Source organism: Chlamydotis macqueenii, chromosome 2 (assembly GCF_036417535.1).
Source record: "Chlamydotis macqueenii isolate bChlMac1 chromosome 2, bChlMac1.mat, whole genome shotgun sequence".
Taxonomy (NCBI): domain Eukaryota; kingdom Metazoa; phylum Chordata; class Aves; order Otidiformes; family Otididae; genus Chlamydotis; species Chlamydotis macqueenii.
Window position 1 is genome coordinate 25,442,226 of NC_141557.1, and position 20,518 is coordinate 25,462,743.

The 20,518-nt window shown below is 41.1% G+C and overlaps 1 protein-coding gene across 1 annotated transcript in view; it reads left to right on the forward strand.

Annotated features, from left to right (window-relative positions):
- Nucleotides 1-20,518, forward strand: part of LOC104483594 (putative acyl-CoA dehydrogenase 6) — an 87,284-nt gene that overhangs the window by 14,367 nt on the left and 52,399 nt on the right. Inside the window, exon 2 of the mRNA XM_086742340.1 lies at nucleotides 1,279-1,399. Within this exon, the coding sequence (XP_086598466.1) occupies nucleotides 1,279-1,399 (121 nt within the window). The remainder of the gene's footprint in view (nucleotides 1-1,278; nucleotides 1,400-20,518) is intronic.

Sequence of the window (20,518 nt, forward strand, 5' to 3'; positions counted from 1 at the left end):
CAAGAGGAGTAAGTTCTTAAACTAATAAATTCTCTCTTTGTAAAACACCGTAACAGCAAAATTGTTGTCACAGAGTAAAGACATTAACTTTCTATAGGGAATTGGTGCTTGTTTTGGTAAGTTTGGTTTGTGGGAAGGAGGATGGCTTTTCTGTTTTGCATTTGAACCCCGTTGTCCGTGCTGACCCAGGTGCATGAAGTGCTTGGCAGCATGGGTTTGGCTTGTGGAGGTAGGCAGGGATGGGTACTGTACAACTGGCTCCTTTTCAGAGCTATTGAAACGCCATCTGCCTCGTGCCTGTCTGGTAGGCAGCAAGATTGGTGCGGCAGAAGCGCGAATGCTTGGTGTATCCCGTGGCGTGAGGCTGTTTGGCACGGAGCCTACTCTGTTTAGGAGTTTCTCCCAGACTTAGAAGTTGGCTGCAAAACTGCAAATTGCCCGTTTTGTTCCCTTCCCTTGGAACTTTGTTGGGTAAGATGTCGAACCCTTATGCATTGAAGCCTGAAAGTGTTACTGAATGTACAGACTGTACTCCAGATGTGTTTTACTCACAACACCTGGAAGGAAAGACAGCAGTCTGAATAGAGTAAGAGTAGGAGCCAGGCAGGTTAGGACACTGACTTTTGGAAGGTGTGCAACAGTAGCCCAGTTGAGAGTTGCCCAGGGACTTGACTTGGAAATGCTATAAAATCTGGAAGAAAACCAGGTTTTTCCAGTACATGATTTGTCAGATCCTAGGGAAGTCTAAATGCAGACTGAACACAAGTGCCCTGAACAGCGTTGATGTCCTTGAGAGCATTTCAGGCAAAGGGAGGGGAAATGAGGTCTCTCCTACTTGCCTGTCTTATGTACGGTGTGTGGTCATCGTGAAGAGATCATCAACCTTCTTTGGCAAGGTCCCTCTGAGGATAGTCCAGATTTCCCTTCCTGTCACTTTCTAGAAATTGTACCCAAAAAAGTAACAAATGATGAGGAGGAACTGCCATTTTCATAGGTCTTGGAGAGACTTAAACCAACCCTGATGACTTCCTGTTGTAGTAGTTGTAATTGCTAAAAGAATTAGTTATATTTCCCTCATTGCATCTGTTGTAATAGTTGTGGGTGGGTGGAGAATCAGGACATCCAGCAGGAAGAAAGAAAATTAATATGCTTTCAAAATTTTCCCTGTACTTTTATCTTCTTTTTAAATTAAAGTTTTTTAGACAAAAAAAAAAGTCAAAGGTGTTTCTGTAGGAATGTCTGTGTTAATAACTTTTAAAATTTATTTTTCAAATCTAGATCATTGACAAGGAGATTAATCCCTTTGTGGACAAGTGGGAAGAAGAAGGACAGTTCCCAGCACATAAAGTATTTAAAATCCTGGGACAGGCTGGATTCCTTGGTGTGGATAAGCCACCAGGTAGGAGAGTGTGTAACTCCTGAGCATTGTTGTTGATGGTGATAGACTCATTGCATTATTTCAAATCACTTTTTGCCGCAGATCAAAACATAGTTCAGAATTCATTGCAAAGTTTACTTATATTCCTCAGTCATAGGCATGCTGGTTACCAGCTGTGCAAATACACAAAATAATGTTACTGAGTGTCCAAGTTGGTATTCTCCTAAATATAAATGTTAAAAACCTTTGTGACTGTTACTTTAAAGTGAGTGAAATGAACGTCACTTCAATTTTCAACATACAATCTGTATAATGACTTTTCTTCTGTATTTGGACACATATGGAGTAATCTGAGTCTTCATAAAGAAACTACAATTTGAAGGCATTCAAAGTGGTGTAAGGTTTAGCCTATTATACTTTCTTAACCTGTAACATCTACATCATTGTAAAGTATTTTGTCTCGCCATTCAAAGGATGAGGTTTGTGTGGGTTTTAGGCTGTTATATCCTAGACTGTCTTTAAAATGCACTATTCCAGCCCACAGAAGCAGGTACGGAACAAGAAGCTGGTGATACACACAGCAAGGACAGAGCAAGTTTCATGTGTACATATATATATAAAAGTGAGGAAAAAAAGTCAAGAAGTGCAGAGGAATAGGAGGTATTTCTGCTCTTCTGCTAAAATATATATTCCTCTATTTTTTTTGTTTGTATGCGATGTAATAAATACTTGTTTTATTTTCAAATGCTACTGTTAGATGTTCCTGTCAGAACTCTTTGGGGTTTTCCCCCCATTTTCTTGTTTGTGGTTTAAAAGTTTAAAACAAAAGCAAGTTTGCATAGGCAAACCTTTAGCAATCTTGGTGAATTCAGAGAAGCCTGATGTGACAATGTTTGAACAGTTAACTGCAGATAATCGCCTATATGGAGCAGCTCACACAACCTTAGCTGTGCCACACCACATCATTATGTTGCTAAGGGGCGGGGTTTGGACTGTGGAACAAATTATGTCTTTTTACCACTTAATTTCAGAGGAAAATTTTTCCTCTTGAAATTAACTTTCATATTCTTATACATTGCAACATGGAACATTTTTTCTCTAGCTGTTCTGCTGTTGGAGCTTGCAGAACTGTTTAGCTATGATCATCTGACAAATCCAATTAGGTCTGAGCTGGTATTTCTTTACAAAAGCGCTGACAGTCTGAGGTTATACTTAAAATCTATTTAAAGGAGAAATAGGATTACTAGGGGAGGGAGAAAATCACCTCTACCTTCTGCTATAATTGTTTGATAGGCAGATTTGAAATGCGTCTCAGTGGGGTCTCCTTCACACTGCTGATATTCATGTTGGTTGTGGTAATGGTGCGTTGCATTGCTGCCAGATTACAGTCCTGTCTTGTTGTTCTCTTCATCTTGGGAAACGCACAGGCCTCAGCTGGGGTAGGGAACCTCAGTGCGGAGCATGCTGTACATAAAACATTGTGGAGATGGGAACTTTTTATAATGGTAAAAAAATAGCTAGGACAAGAAATAACTGGAGTGAAATCTAGTGAAGATGGAGTTGTGGGGGCAGAGATAGGCACAGAAGTTGCATGCACTGACTACACTCATTGTACTTGTGCTTAAGAATGCTTTAGCTTTGGCTTTGTCACTTGTATCTCACTGTTAATCAAATTTGTTGGGTCTCTGCAGCTGCATTTTATAAAAGCTGTAAAAAAATGGATAAAATTCTCAGCAACGTGTGGTCCATCTCAGTTCATCTTCTGAAGCAAGGTACTGTCAGGTACAGAAAACGCACCGGCTCCCTGGAAGATGCTGCCTTTGCAGCATTCAGTTGTGCCACAGAATGTCATCAGATCCAGCTTTGCTCTGTAATGGTATAAGACCGTCAGGTACATCCTGGAATTCCTGAGACCTTCTCATGATGGTAAGTCAGGTGTGTAACCACAGTCTCAAGAGCAGGACTTTGGCAAAGCCTGAAATTCTTTATCTTCTACACTTCTACAAAGTGCTTGTGTTTGCTGTGTCATTAACGTGTACTGGTAGTAGTAATTAAAAAAAGAATTAAGAGAGATACTTTTTATACTCTGCTCAGCCACTTCTGTTATTTAACTGCTGTGTGCAGAGGAAAAGAGGTCTTAAGTGATTTGAGGAAGCCAAGAGTAGGCGGGAGTTTTGGAGGGATGTTGGGGGAGGTCTGGAGAAGAGAGGTTAAATTGATTTGAGGAGAGCAGTTGCGACACAGAGCCATGTGAGTAACAACCTGCCCTACTTTCTCTTTCCAGCACAAACCAAAATTATAATTAACATGTTGTATCCAGATCATAAAGCATTCTCTTTATAGAAGACTGATTTTTTTTTTTTCAAGGGAATTCACTTTAGTAGCAGCTGCAATTTTGAAATACAAGTTTTTCTGAATTTATTTTCCAAGGTCATTCTGTTGAGTGTAGTTTTTTTTCCTGTAAAATTAGTTTTGAAGCTTTATGATTGGACAGAAGCAAGTCATAAACTTGTTTTGCTTAGATAGAAGGAAACATCTGTTGGAACTCAGATTTGTTGAAACTGGAGTTTTTCCTGTGTAAACACCATTCCCTTTATGAACAAAGAGCTGCTTAGTGGGAGTCTGGTTTTTAAAAGAACATGCCTTACATGTGTCCCTTATCATTGGAAACTTTCTCTGTGGAGAACTGATTTGGGGCACTATTTGTATTGCAAAGGCTCCATCAGTTCCCACCATATGCAGTTGTGGGCTACAAACTTGGCAAGATTTTTCCTGTATATTTTTTCACAGTTGTTTACGATTGTAGTGAATATTGGCTGTAGTGCAGTAGTTCAGGATGTTAGTTGGAGGGGTCACATAAACACTTTGGGCAAGGCCCAGCCACGCACCCATAGTTGGAGAATCCTTAAGATGATCAGTGGATTTAACTTACTATACTGTTTGGTCAGTCCTCTGCCAGAGAAAGATTTTTCTCATTGAACCGTTTCTCTGCTCTGGTATTCTTTATACAACTCAAAAATAGTGCATACGCTGGTTTTCCTTGGGAAACAGTGTGCATTATTCTGTTATATTAAGAAATTCTTCCCACTAGTAAAATACATGCTGAAAAAGTGAACATTGTGCATAAAAAATGTCTTTTTGCTGTATGCAAAATGTGTTTTACAGAACCACTGAGCTCAGACTAAAATATTTAGTTTGAGGGAAAAAAAACCCCAACATCTCTATATACTTATTATTCTTAATTTACATTTACTGTGTGTTTCTCCTCAAATTATAAAGTTTCTGGGCTATTGAGGTACTGACAGTCCCAAAACTGAGTAGAAAATATTAAAGTAGGCAGCAGAAATATTTTAAACAGTCTTGATAGTTGGCCCTTGTCCGTTTTGCTAAGGGAAGTGGGTAGGATGTATTCTTTGGAGTGTTTTATGTGCAGATTAGATGAAAGATTGAAGTAAAAGCTGAAAAGATCTATGTGGTCATTTGTGATCGTATGGTTTATGAATCAAAGCCTTAGCTGTTGCTAAATTTTAGGATGTGTTGCCAAAGGCACAGGCTCAAAACGTACTGTTATGTGCCCGTGTATGCCGACGCAGATGATTAAAAGTTTTTTTTTTATCAGCTGATGCAAAAGTGCAAGAATCCTCCTGTGAAGGCTCAGGGAAAGCAAAGAGGAGGGGAGAGAAAGGTTTGTAAGAGGGCGGTGTCTGATGTCCTGCAGATTCCCATAGCATCACTGTGAGACATCAGCGATAATGATTGTCCGCTCTGGGATTTCATTAGTGTTTTCACTGGCAGTCTTGTAGGAATATTTAGCAGAATGCATTAGCATGTAGAAATAATTATGACAAGTATGTCCAAATAGTAGCCTTCATTTATTTCTGTCAAACACTTAGCATGCAATTGCAGAAGTATGTTTTTTAAATATATCAGGAAGCTCAGGAAACTCTGTGTTAAGACTTGTACATGGATGGGAAAGTATAGTTTTATGCTATCTCCTTCCCCTACTGCTGGGTGTATGTGCTGGATACGGGACTGGAGAAAGTAATAAGCAGTATGTTCTTGTCACTTGAGACAGATAAGCATCTGATGAAACAAAACAAATGTTTCAAATGATTGATTGCACTGCAGTTGGAAAATGATGCAATATCTTTCCTTAAGAAAGCCTGTTTATTGCAAGTGTCTGTGTGTTGAATGTAGGAATATGGATCTAGACTATCCTCTAAGGTTAATTTCGTTGTTTTCTTCCGAAGTATACATTTCCACTACAGTTTGGTAGTGGAGATTAACTTGGAAAGAGTGTGTGGGGTTCTTTCTCTTTCTTTTTTCTTTTTTCCCTTTCTGTAATGCTGAGCCTTATTATTATATGGAATGAGCAAAAGAAGGACCTGGGGGAAGCAGTGAATTCTGTCACTAGAAAGGGACTTGGTAGTTCAGGTGAAAAAGGGTTTTACGGCCTCTGAGAGAGTAACTGAAACAAACTTTTTAAGGTGTGTCTGTGGATAGAAGCTAAAAGGGACATATTTGGCAGAAGATAATTCATTTGCCCAAAGCAATTTCTGTATGGCAGGAGTGGAGCAGCTGCAATGCTTGTGCTTCATTCAGCAGATTTAAGCATAGCCAGCTGAACTAATTGCTTGATCTCTTTCTTGCTTACAAATGAGTGCAGTAGTAGTTAATAATAGTTGCACTCTGAAAGTTTGATAATGAAGCTGTTGTACCACATTTTCAGGTATGAATGAGCCAATAAATCATAGTTTACCAGCTATGAGATACACCTGGTTTGCAGTCACAAAATAACCTCGATAAGCCTCTAAGAAACAATGGACAAAAATTCGTCATGGCTTTATTTGTATCAAATTGATGACAAAGTTAGTGATGGATGGCAGTGGTTTGGAGACCTCGAGCAGATAAGAAATTTCAGGTGCTTATCTGACCTTCTTAATTTGGAGGATTGGATTGAAATCTCAGGAAAACAGGTTTTTGTATGTGTAGATACATGTTCTGTATGGGCAAGGCTTTTTTTTTCCCTCCCCTCTTGTGAAATGTGGACAATTCAAGTCTCATCTAGCATCTTACAAGTGCAGGATGAAATGCAATTGAAAATGGTAAGGAGGAGACAGTGAGTTTGGCTGCACTTCAAGGATCATCAGATATTTCTGATCAGACAAGGAGATGAGCACTTGAGTTTGTTTCTTCTTGACTCTGCACGTGACTTGGAAACACGAGTGCTTCATTCTTTGTGGCTGGTTAGGAAGTGCAGCCGTACCTCTGGGAATAGCTTGTTTGGCTCTCAACAGCAGTTTTGTAGAAACACCCAGCAGAGAACAGACTAACGGAAGGACAGCGAGTCTTTGTGGAAGAGATAATCTTCCTTTAAATGTATTGTTGATAGAGGGATCAGATTAGTTCCTGGGGTTCTGCTTTTGTGCTTGAGATAAGGCAAATCCTCGCACTTGTGACTTGCAGTGCAGGACACAGCAGTAACTCATCCAGTTCAGGTATGTGTGTACCAAGACCTTAGGGGCAGACTAGGAATTTCTGAGATCTGGTACATGTACCACTGGTAGCTGTAGGTTATGTCAAAACAGTATTGAGAAGGAAATTAGAAATGCCTCTTCCTGGGAATAAGTGAGACATGTCTAACTAGGGACAAATGCTTAGCCATGTACATGCAATTAAGTGCTTGAATGCTTGATGCTCACTGCCCTCATGGCATACCAGTTGTGCCAAATTTGCTTCTGCATGTTACAGACTTTGCACAAACCAGCAGATCCAGGTGGTGTCTAGAAGTTGACTGGGAGCACTTAGTCTCCGTTTATAGCTACAAGACAGTTACAAACAGCTGTCCCAGTTCCATCCCCATTCTGCACGGTGTGCAGGGTTGTGTTCCAGGTGGTGCAGGAGAGTCCATCCCCCTTTCTTGTACTTGATTTTAGGTTAAGCGTGCATGTCGTAGTTCAGCCCCGATCAGGACCAGACTACGCAGTCTGTCTCTCGCTCCCCCCACCCTCTGAGAGAATAGGAGGAGAAGATATAAGAAAAACGGCTCAAAGTTTGAGATAAGGACAGGGAGAAATCCTTAAAGTTACCGTCACGGGCAAAACAGACTTGACTTGGGGAAAACTATTCATTTATTTCTAAAATTAGCAGGAGAATGAGACAGGGAACAAGATAACCTCCCCCCACCCCTCCCTCTTCCCCAGCTTAACATTATCTCTACTACCTTCCCCTCCCGAGCGGCACAGGGGGGGAAAGGGAATGGGGGTCGCGGTCAGTTCATCACGCGTTGTTTTACGCGTTTTATCATAGTCAGGGGAAGAACTCCTCGCATTCCTCCTCTGCTCCAGCGTGGGGTCCCTCCCATGGGCCACAGTCCTTCGTGATACTGCTCCGGCGTGGGTCATCTCTTCCACGGGGTGCAGTCCCTCTAGAACAGCTGTCCCAGCGGGCCCTCCACGGGCCACAGCCTCCTTCAGGTATCCACCTCCCCCGGTGTGGGGTCCTTCACGGGCTCCAAGTGGATCTCTGCTCCTCCGTGGACCTCCATGGGCTGCAGGGGGACAACCTGCTCCACCATGGTCGTCACCACAGGCTGCAGGGGAATCTTGGCCTGGAGCCGCATTACTCCTCCCCCTCACTTCTGAACTGACCTTGATGTCTGCAGCCGTTCCTCACAACAGGCTGGTAGATGTCTCTCGGGATCTTTTTTACATCTTATGCACTTCTCATCTCCTCTTCTCTCTTTTTTTTTTCTGTTTTCCCCTTCTTAAATACGTTATCGCAGAGGCGTTATCACGGAACATTCTGCTACCAATCGGCTCGGCCTTGGCCAGCAGCGGGTCCGCCCTAGGCCCGGCCGAGTCCACTGAACAAAGGGGAGCGACTTCTAGCAGTTTCCTAGAGAAGCTACCACCTTAGGCCCCCCCCTCACTAACAAAACCACGACAGTGCACCAACTTGAGTGCTTTATGTGAGGCTTGTTAATGAGGTTTCAAGGTTGCACAAAGCTCTATGTATTCACATGTATGTGTCTTTGGGGTCCGGAAATAAAGATGGAAAAGCCAAGGAGGAAAAGTAAAGATACAGTTGTGATGATGTTGGAAGGTCACACTGAAATGGTGTCAGAATCCAAATTTTGGTGTTATCTACTGCCTAACTGGCTGGGTTTTTTGTACTAATGCCTCAAACTTCAAGACAGACAGATCTAGCTAGAGTTTTCTCTTCTGCATAATGCTGAAGTTGCAACAACAGTAGTTTTCTTACTTGTGTAAAAAAGTGAGAAGAGGACCTGGATACTGCTCTGAGGTCCAGGTGCTGCATCAGGAGCTAGATCTGACCTGTGAGAGAGAACTAATTTGACTAGTTGGCACTGAATGGGACCAAAAGCCAGATGGTATTTCTCGACATAACTTCATGATAAAACCCTGGAAGAAGCAATCAAGACTTTTAGTAGTATCTTGTGATCATTTATTTGGAGATTGACCTGTTTCAGAAGCTGTGGACCAAACACTTAGATTGAATTGAATATTTCAATTAACTTCCATGACTACTTTGTTTTTATCCTTTTTCCTCTTGTTCCCGTGCTTCTGAAGGTCTCTGTATATAACTTTGGCTTGCATTTCCTTCAGTTTTGTAGAAAATTGTTGAGTTTGGGGGTTTCTGAAGAGACAAATTTGGTTTAAAAAATTATGTTCTTAATCTTATAATTGTGACTAGGAAAAGAGTAGACACTAAAGAAAGCAGCTGAATAGATTAAAGAAATATGAAATATAACATCTGAAAAGAATGTAGGAGTTGAGACATCACCAAGTAAGACACACTGTTTAGGAGTTTCCGTTAAAGGAATTGAGTTTATCCTTGTACTTCTGTGGACTGAATGGCAGAGCATGGGCCAATGAATGAGCTTATACTAAAATAACCTTGGTATTATAAGTCTCTTTAATTTACACATAACTGTATTTTCCCAGTCTCAAAAGTTTGATGTGAGGTTCCTGACATCTGTCATATACCCAGATGGCATAATCAGAAAGCTTTCTGAAAGGTATAAATGCACCTTTATGTTTTGAGACATGACAGTACACTGAGCGTGGAGAGCATGGGAAAATTATCTTTATGAAACGTAGGCTTGATTTGCTTTTACCCACTCACTTTTGCATTATTAACTGCCAGGAGTGAAGGCTGATTTCTTTCCTGGGGCTGAAATGGGAAAAAATATTGTGAAACTGTCATTCTGAGGTTGACATGTAAAATCTCTGAAGAGCTGATGACTTGCCAACGCTTGCAAATCCCGTAGGCCAATAACCAAATCACAAACTTTGAATGACATCTGGGTTGAAGAGAGGGTTAACAAGATTGCAGTAAAACCGCGTTGTTCCTAGGTAAGTGTTTCTATCCCCAGCATTTGAGCAAGATGAGAAGCTGGTGTCCAGCCTGCGTAAACCAGAACATGTGTAGCTGAATAAGATGAAATGAGGAAAGAAAAAGACAAGAAATGTGTTTAGTTTTGGTTCTCCTATTCTGATCTAACATTTCTAATACCTACTGACCCAGTTCATGCGAAATCGTAAGCATCGTTAATGTAATCCCTGGAGATCTTGCATAAGCCCTTAGTCACTTCAGCATGTGTAAGGAAGTTGAGGGGTCCTCATACCAGTGAAGTGCCTTTTTGTACAAGTGAAAAACAGGTCTTGGCAATATATTTCTCCATTTCACAGATGACTAACAGTGCAGCCACCTTTGTGAACCTTGTCATTACCCTTGCAACACAACTGTAGGGCTTCCCGTGCTGTAAACTGGGCTCCTGGGGCTAGCACTAATTCTTTTTGGCATTTATCACAGAAAGGAGGACAGGCAAAGGCATGGACCCCGTATTTGTGTATCTGCATGTGGCAGGCAACTTGCTTACAGGATAAATAATGCAGACAGTGTTTAATGACTTCATGTGCTACATGGCAATAAAAAGAGGTCAGGGAAGGAGAGCAATATAAGGAATTTAACTCCTTGGGGCTTAATATTTAGATAAGGTTAGAGCTGTCCATTAGCGGCTTTCTTGTTTCCTGGACTGGAACAAATGAGTTTTGAGGTAAAGATGCAGAGAACTGAAATTGCAGTGTTTTTAATCATGCTATATTTCATGGAATAGGTATCGCCATTTCACAACAAACCTGGAAGTGAACCATATTTAGTTATGTGACCTGGGGCTCATGTTTATACTGCTTCTAGGTCTACTTTCATTTCGTTGTTTACCCTCATGTAATACTGATACGCACATCAGAGACTGCCTGATATCCTCTGGGAAGTGAAGTAGGAAATGGAAAAATTGGTTTTATTCCAGAATACTTCTGAAGTCTTTTAAACTGATCTGAAAAATATTTGGAGCCTACACTCTGGTGTGTTGGCACAACCATGTCAAAAGTCTTTTATAGGCTTCCTCATTGATTTGTAGATTTGTGGTCCATACAAACAATCGATCCGTGTACCCTCAGTTTATCAGTTGACTAGTAAACGTTAGAAACACATGAATTGTTTTTGAAGTGAAGATATGTTGGAGGCAGGAGTGAGTGAGGCTTTAAAACTTCAGAACTGGTTCTTTTGACCAGACAGTCTGACCAGTTTAAGACAACTGTCTGGCTCATTTGTGGAGAGACTAGCAGGTGTTTGGTGCCGTCATAACTTGGATCGCATTATTTACTGTGTGCTTCACAACTCTGAGGACTGTGTAAATTCACAAGTGGGGTGTGTAAACTGAGCTGAGGGCTCAGGTGTGTGCGACTGCTCTGTCCAGATATATAGCATACCCCATATGGAAAAGCAATATTCTGTCCTGCATAGTAATTTGTAGTGATAAACCTGATTGTATATACATTATAAATTATATATATATTGCAGTAAAGTATGTTTCATTTTGCACATATATTTTTTTAATAGAGAGAAGGATTTTTTGATAATTTTTGTCATTTTAAACCTCTATACAACTTTAAAGAAAGAAATATCCATCTAGTTTGTTTGGCTCAATGTTGCCCGGTTGTTTGGTTTTAATATATTTTGAAGGCCTGTCCCTACTTTCTGTGCAAAGTTCATATTTCAAATCTTACTATTTAAAATAACACTGCTGTAGCCCAGTGCTGAGATACCATAAGCACTACTCAGGAGACTTGCTGCAGTAGGAAGGCTTTCTACAGTGAAGACTTCGTTTCCTTTCCTGTCAAATAATTGCCGCTGCTGTGGGGATTGCTGGTGGGAAAGCTGCTTTGAAGTGCTCATATGTGCATGCCTCAAACTTCTGAATACATGGAAATCTGCACTCAAATTTGGAGTTGGTAAGGGGTTCGGGTGAGTTCCCCCGCACGCATGGTTCCCTTGGGCAGAGGACAGCTCTCAGTTTGTGACCCAGCTGTGAAGCTCGGTCTGGGGAGCACCATGCCCCCCAGTGCACCTTCCTGACTCCAAAGCTTCGTCAGTCACAGACTGCTTGTCCTGGTCACCTTTTATGGCACTTCACTCTTTAGCTAAACAGACTTCTTTTGGGACTCTTACTGTTTCATTCACAGGGATAAACTAAATGATAAATGTAATAGTTTAAGTGCTCGAGAATGTATGGGCTGATTATTCACAAATACTCACCAGTTCTGATCAACATTTTTTATTCTTTCCCGGATTCTTTTTTTTATTCTCTCCAGAGGAATTGTGTCACATTGTGCCTCTGTTGGATGAAAAAGGAGCTGTAAATTAGCGTTCAAAAACACACCACTGTGATTGTTACCCATACCCTCTCCCTATAGACCCAGACAGCCGTACATCCATACAGCAGAGGAGAAGCGTGGGCTCTGCTTCTGCTGCACTACTGTTACGAGAAGCAGCATCCCATTCCCCAGCATCGCTCTGGAATTTGTTGGCAATTACTCAATTCCATAACATTTCCCAGGAGCTGAGGGGCTCGGTAGTGCCTTGGGGCTGGCAGTGTCCCAGGGGGTGGCCAGGCCCAGCTGTGCCTGGGGCTTTGACCTACCAGAAGGAAGTTGTCTGTCTGACCTACAGGTTTTCTGACCCAGCCAGTGCTCAGGGTTCTTGCCTGACGCATAAAATTATTTAATCTAGAGTCTTCTGTACACCACTAAATGAGTAATTGTTATTTTGGCTTATTTTCACAGGAATAAGGTTTATTCATGGGTCGGTGAGTTTTTACAATTAGGTTCATTGCCCTGTTTCTAGGAACCATAAACGGTCTGCCAAGCAGACAACTTCTCAGCAAAGCACTTAGATATGTGCTTAAATGTTGTGCTTTAAGAAAATAAGATAGGAGAGTGCCCTTTGCTAAAACAAGAAATAAATCTAGAATGCAAGTTTATCCAGTCTTTTTAAATCTATCATAAAATAAATGCGTGGACTTTTTCTCATGGACAGAGTATTTCTGGCCGGTGACAGAGTCAACCAGAAAAGCTGGTGCTCCTTGGCGTGTCAGCTGCTCCTCAAGCCTTTGATCATGCAGCACGAGATACCTTTGGCCCTTTTCTTTAAATATATCCCTAAATGCATTAAATGTCCGATCTTAATGCTTTGGTTCCTAATGGACATGGCTGCGAACTGGTTGCCGCTTGATGTCAGATACTAGCACTTCAGCTATTTTTTTCTAATGTCCAAGGAGAGCAACACAAACATAGTTTCCTGCAAACTGTAATCCAATATAGAGACAATATTGATAAGATATTGATAGCTATTTTTCTTAGAATTTTGAATGAAAGCAAAATAAATTATTTGATTTGTGCTCGAGTTTTTCAGATTTTCCTTTTTTTGTGCACCTCACAGGACCAAAAAAGAATGTAAGCAAATGTGCCTTTTTGAAGCTGCTGAGGGATTGGTTTGTTTGGTTTGGGTTTTGTTTGTTTTATTTTGTGGGGTTTTTTTAAAGTCCTGCTTAAGTAAGGTGCTCTCTCTGCAGACTAGCATCAGCCTGCTGACAGATAATGTAGTAGTCTTACTGGGGTTTGTTTTTCTGATCTCCTACATGTTTTGAAAAAATGGTGCAGAGATCATCTTTAAGTGGGAACACACACAGTTAACATTGAGGGCAAACTGGATCAGCTGTCACTGCAGTCTCCGTGGGGAATGGGTGCACAATGCAATGTAAAAATGAAGGATGGGAAAATAACGCAGCCCCAAGGCTCTGTGAAACAGTGTCAGTCTTCAGGGCTGGAAGGAGCTCTGAGTGGGACTGGTGGGTGACGTCTGCTGGGCAGAATTCATTGCAATCTTGCCTCTGGGTTGTGGTGCCAGCGAAATCTGAGTAGCTGTCTCAGTTATTTTGCAGTTGACCTTGTGGACGGAGACCTTGGAGGAGATGCATCGGAAGTTTATGGGGACAGAGGTTGGAGAGTGGGCATGGGATCATAGGTTTCGGGAATAAATGGGGAAGAAGCCACAAGACGATGTGAACATTTGTTCAACGCTTTTATTCCAGGTGTGTTTGCTTTTGTGCTGTCATTTCAAAGTCATAATCATCTGGAGGCAATATAGCTTCACCCTATTTGAAGAGAAGAAAACAAAAAATAAGAAAAATGTGTGTCAGTTTAAAAATTGTGAAAAGGAAGGCTGAATTAAAACTTCATTTTTTAATTATTTTCCTTCTGTCCATTCAAAAAACCCTTTAAATACCTTAATCTTCTAGGTTTTTTTCAGTAGCATAAAGAGCTTGGAGCCTTCTTGGAATGCAGAGAGTTGTTAAAAAGTGTCTGGTTTAAGTATTTGAAGTGTTGGCCAACTGTGAAGGACAGTGTGATATGGAAAATATTCTTCTAAACACCAGAATTGTGCATACACTGAGGTTTAATACCAGTTTTCTGTTTTATAGAATCAATTTCTAAATCAGACTTCAGTGTCATATTTTTTCTTTTTTGTTTGTTTTGTTTTGTTTTGTTTCTCAAGCAGATGCATGGGAAACCATTTGGGACAAATTATTTCTTGCAGGACAGTGGTATTTTCTGAAGAATATGTCTGGTTTTTACCTTTCTGCCTTTCCTAGGGCAGCCTAGAAGAGCTGGTTTCTCAGTTATCTCTAGTGCAATAGCTATTTTTTCCTGTAAGACCACAAATCCACTCTGTGGTCTTGTCTGCTCTGGGAAATGTCTTCAGGCCTGGGAAACAGGAGCCAGGAACACAGCACGACTCTGGAGGAGGGTAGGGACTTCCTTCTGGCGTAAGACCTTTGAAATACCATGGCCTGTGTATATGCACTTTTCTTGAGCCTGTGAAGCTGACAGAAAATGTGCACTTGCCCAGAACCTCAAGCATCTACAAATCAGCTTCAGTTGTACAGATAAACAGGGAAACAAAGGGCAGAATTAATGGAAAATTTACTTGAATGAGTATCACAGGGACAGGTATTTGAGTTTTTTATGGCATCATTAAATGGTTTAAAAATCTCTGAAGATTACTTTAGTCAACATATCTTCTGCTTCCTATTCTGTACATCAGAGGAAATGAATGAGACTTATGCTCACCCTCACTTCATTATTCAAGCATTGGGGTGTCTTGGTGGAGTGGAAGATCAGTGAGTAATAAGCCTGCTGAAGGGAATTTTTTTTTTATTTTTACATTATGTATAACCTGTGAAATTCACTCCACAGAAATTACAAGGAGCAAAGTTTAATAGGAATCCAGAAACTATTACACACTTCTGTAGATGGTGGGACCATCCACAGTTACTTCAGGGAGAGTACTTGTATTTCTGATCATCAGCTACTCACTTACTCAGTTGGTGGATACACCATTTCACAGCTTCTTATACTCTGTGGCCTCTACTGGGTCACTAATACCCCCCAAATAGCACATCTGGCCCTGCTCTGTGTGCTGGGGTCTAAGTCTGGGATGGGTAAAGTAGCCTGTCGGTGGATAGTAGCAAGTAGGTACATTAGAGCTTTAGTCTCAACAAGAAGTTGTGGTTTTATGCCAGAAATCTGGACTTTATCTCATGATGTTAGTAACTCTCTGGGCTGAGATGTGGTGTAGGATGTTGGTCACATCAACTTGCTTGAGAGCAGAGTTCAGCCTTTGATCATGGCAGATACTGCTCAAGGGTGGTTTGTGCTCCTCTGGATGAAGTTTAGTGCTTCACTGAGATGCGAGGTGCAGCCCTGGTGCTTTGGTTGGACAGCGTGGGTACCACTGTGTACTCAGGGAGGATGGCACGTTGCCCTGAATGGCTCTGGAAGAAGGCCGAATTTTCTTGACTGAAACATTTCTCTCTACCTGTTGACCCATGGGGAGCTTTGCAGCTTCAGGACTATGATGGAAAGGGTTGTGTGCTCTTACCCACTTGAGAGCTCTGTGGTGAGCCCTGTCTGAGGCCAGGCTCATGTGGACGCCCCGTCAGGGCCCTCTCCACGCACTGGTGGAGCACCAGAGGGAAGATGACATCAGGCTGCAACCAGCTGGTCCAGAGGTACTAGGGGTTCGGATGGAGCATAGCAGAGCCAGGGCTTGTGTAGAAAGAAAATAATCTCCGGGGGAACTACTTCTATTAGGAAAAAAATTGCTCCAGGCTCAGTTTTGCCAGGAATGAAAATCTGAAGTAATTTAAAAAAAAACCAAGCGACAATGGATATTTCAGCTTTTCAGAATCCTCCCCCAGGCCAAGAGAGGAAGCTTTTAATTTTTGCACTTCCCTCCTTCTTCATATATTGGAATAGTTACGATCACATTTTTTACAGGCTATCACTATCCATATTTGTTTTCTAAACCTTGCCAGTTGTTTTCAGCCACCTCTGTCTGCTCGTGTTTTCCCACTGAACCTCTTACCTCTTTCTTCTTGCATTTCTTCTCCTCTTGAGAGGATTCAGGTGGGTCCTTGTGTTACTTACCTAACAACTGCTATTTGCTGTTTCTTCTTTTTTAACTTTGGAAAGACTGAGGGTAATAAAAATATTTTGCAAAAAACTAATGAAATTCTGGGTGTAAGAGGGAGAAAATCATGTTTTACGATCAGACATTCTTGACATTACTAAAGACCTTAAGGTCTTGAGGGTTGAGAAAATTGAGGCTTTTTTATCACCTACTTGATGTAGATTTATTCTTCAAAGCCAGTGCCATTTAAGAGAAATTTAGATAGGAGTTTATTTTGTGGGGAACGCTTATTAAAAATTAAATTGTATATTTTTTTCCTCGATCTCGTAACATCCTGCATTTCTTTTACCTGATCTTTGGTTTGTTCTTGCTCAATAACCTTTTCAGGAGTTCTATTTTGGAAGATAAATAGAATAACCTACTCCTTCGGATTTGCTTTCCAAGTCTCTCTTCTCACAGCTGAGTAGTTCAGATAAAATAATGGAAATCTGTATTTGCAAACCAAACAAAAAAAGTCTGAATCTATTTTACTTGCTTTTGGGCTTTGTTTGTTTGTTTTAGGTAGAATACTGAGGGGTTTTTTCCGCTTTTCTTCTAAGGGAAGCAGCACGGAAGCAATTTGCTCTTCTGTAGCTGAGGGAAAGAAGCTGTTAGCTGCGCTTGTCACTCACAGTGAATCAGGAAATTCTTTGCAGTATGTCCAGATGCTTCCTGTGCACAATGCTTCCTGTGCACAAGGCTGGTGTCATACTTGGCATGAGATTTAAAAAAAAAAAAATCACACTGGGGCTGCTTTTTATTTTGCATTTAGCCAGGTCCTTTGGCACCATGGAGGGAAGATAGCCTTGCTGGTTGGACAGTCTTACCGTAGCTTGGGTTGGAAGAGCAAAAAGGAACTGTGTAAAATGTAATCTTTTTTTTTTATCTGTTGAAAGCCTCCCTTGGCTTTCTTCTCCATGCCACCTGTATGCTGTCCTCCCTGAAGTAAGAGATGAACTCCTATTCTGCACATCAGGTTCTGCATTGCTGAAAAAGTAGTTACGGCAGCTGATGCTTGTAGCATTGCTGCATTTCAGAGGAGGAGGAGATGATGTTGGCATCTTTGCACTCTCGGGGGGATTTGAGCTGACCACGATACATATTCTGACCCCTTTGCAGACTGTATTGTTCTCTTTACATACCTCTGCATGGGAAAAGTTGAGTAAACCCTACATCCTGCTTTGTGCTTGTAAAACCTGTGGGCTGGTGGAGCTGTCAAAGAAAGTATGATGCATTTTCTGCCTTTGGACAGATCTCTCCTGGACTCTCAGTCACTACGCTAATAAGACATCCAGATAAACTGGATTCTCTCAAGAGTAAAAGCAGTTTCCTATGCTTTCTCCTTATCTCCTTCCAAATACACTGTGGGGAATCCCATCCTCTATCTCTGCTCAAGTCATAGCTGGATGTCATCAAGTCCCATAGTCCCAGGGGAGGATGTGGAGAGAGGAAAATACAAGAGGAAACAAATACCAGGAGGGAAATTCTTTAAGTAGGAATAATTTCAACAGGAAATGTTCTGCTCCTTTCAGCCAACTTGCTTTGTAACCATTTTCAAGATGCTAATTTCATTTTATTCCAGTTTTGTATTTATTTCTTGCTTCTGAGAATCTGATTTCTTATCTCCTAGAATAGAGATGTGTATTTTGGTTTTCAAAAACTTTGACTGCTGTTACTGATCACCAACTTTGAGTCACCAGCAGATCTTTAATGTAAAAAAAGGTATTGTGAGTTCTGCTGCGTGGTACTTCTAAAACTGAAGGAACTCTCAGTTTTGGACATGCCCACTGAACATACTCATGCAAACTCATGTGCACGAGAAGTGACCTTGCGCATGGACTCACTGCACTGTGTAACCCCTAAGCGGCTGCAGGGATTTCAGAGTTGCACCTGGCTGTGATAGATCAGAATCTGGCTGTTTCATGGTTTCTGTGGTGCTGCCTGCTAAATTAGGGAAAGGAGGGAAAATGCCAGTTTTCTGTCAGGAAACAAGAGAAACAGAGTGGCACAAAATGAGTCAGACTTTCTCTAAGGATATTTTTCAAGCATTTTAACTATGTGTCTGAAGTATAAAACTTGTAGAGAATTAAAAAATCTTCCAACTCTGATCTTGCTAAAGCTTTAAAAGGTTTTAATTACTCCTAGGTTTAAGACAAGTGGCTTTAAAACAATCTATGATTCCAAACCTAAAAATATGAGAGTATTAACATTGGAAATTTTTACCATTGCAGTGACCATTATCTAGATCTATAGCGTAGTGCGATTTCTGCAAGGAAAAGTGTGGAGCAAAGTGGGGAGGGTGGGACATGCTGTGTTGTACCTTGTGCCTGCATGATGAGGAATCAGGAGATGGCATCTTCCATCCTACTTCTGAGTTGCCTGGGACTTATGAGTGCTGTGGACGCAGCTGCCCTGCATGGCTTTAAAATGTTTTGCCTGGATTTGGGTAGATTTGTGTTTGTCCCTTGGTGTGGATTATCTTCTACTGATGGATTTAGTGAGGAGAAATTGGATAGAGAGTGGATATGTTGACATGGCTGGTAGTTTTGGAGGGTGAATCTGCCCCCTTGCCTGCCACTGAGCACTGTAACAAGCTCATCTGTAATGGAAAATGGAGGAAATCTCCAGCGGAAACTTTCAGTGTCCTGAAAAGGAGATGGAGCAGCAGATGTGAAAGGTGGTGATCTCTACCACTAGCTACCATCATCCCCTTTGCTGTCTATTGAATGAAAATGCTAAGAGTGCTTAAAGGGGAAAAAATAGTTGGTATGTTAAAATAATTTTCCATTCCTTTCAGTATTTTATTGATTCAGTGGATAGTAGTGAGCTGTATTCTGTAAATGCCTCCACATGCTGAATGATCTCATTTTCCATGTGAGAGTACAGAATAAACTTCAGAACACAAAAGATTGCATGAAAAGGTGGCATTAATTATACAAAATTACCATAGAAGGCAGATTATTATACAGAGCATTCTTTTTGACATTGTGAAACAACTTTTAATTTAATATTGTGCTTAATCTGACAACACTCAGAAATAACCACAAAGCTCTGAAGTTTAACTTCTGGCAAGGGAATGTCCTTAAAGTTAGTTATTGAAGCATACTAATAGGTTTTTGGGGAAAATTACTTTAAATCTAAGTTCTGCTGAATAATAATGAAGAAGAGCTTAATTGAAGTCAGTAATTTTTAGTTATAACATAGCTCGGTGAGAAAAGGTGAAATGCAACACTACTCAAATTCTTCTCAAAGTTTCAAATATCTGCTAGCTGTGAAGTAGTTAAGGTTATGGGCATACAAACGTGAACATTAAAGTTTGCAAAAAATATGAGTAGACATTTAATTGATGTATTCTTTAAAAAGAAAGAGGAAAAATAATACAGCAAATAAGAAGAGAAATCAAAGCTTAATGTAGATAACAGGCACCAATTTGTGGCCACAGTTGCAAAATGTGGAGTAAAGCTAACACTGGTGAGGTAAGGCTTATATTTTGCAATTATCCCTGGCTTCAGAGCTGCACAAGCCCTTACATTATTCCTTTTTATCTCTATTTATGCCAAAGAAATACTGGCTTGTTCTAAAAGGCAAAAAAAAAAAAACCAACCCAAGAGCTACACATGCAGGGTTATGAAAGTGGGATGGAAACTCTCCTATTGTCAATTATTTTTGCTTGTGTCTGGAGGCCACAGCTGTCAGCAGGGCCCATCATGCTGGATGGTTGGTAGGTGCCCACCCAGAGCTCATCACTGGCCTGAGCCAGCTGCCAGGAGGAGGCTTCACAGCTGGGAGCTGAAATGCAGAGGTGGCAAAGGCAGTCTGGAGCAGAGCCGGAAACTGGACCCTAATTTGATGAGGATGAGGCTCTGAGCAACCTGATCTGGTTGAAGATGTCCCTGCTCCTTGCATGTGGGTTGGACTGGGTGACCTTTAAAGGTCCCTTCCAACCCAAACCATTCCATGATTATATGATTCTATAGTTTAAGGAGACTGCGTAGCTGTGATCAACACGTGAGATGGGGAATTCCTGATTTCTTCTTTCAAGATTTCTTTCAGAAAATCTTGGGGGAATTACTGTAGTCCAAGACTTGAAAAACCCCAGCAGATGAACCAGGTAGAGAAGTGCTTACCTCCAGCATCTCCTTACATACCAGTTCAGCTTCCCCTTTCCCTTCCCATTTTCGTCTGTGATGTTTTTCAGTCAAGTTATTTTTGTTGTGAGAGGTTAATTTCAGATATATGGGGAATGTTTTTAAAACGTTAAAA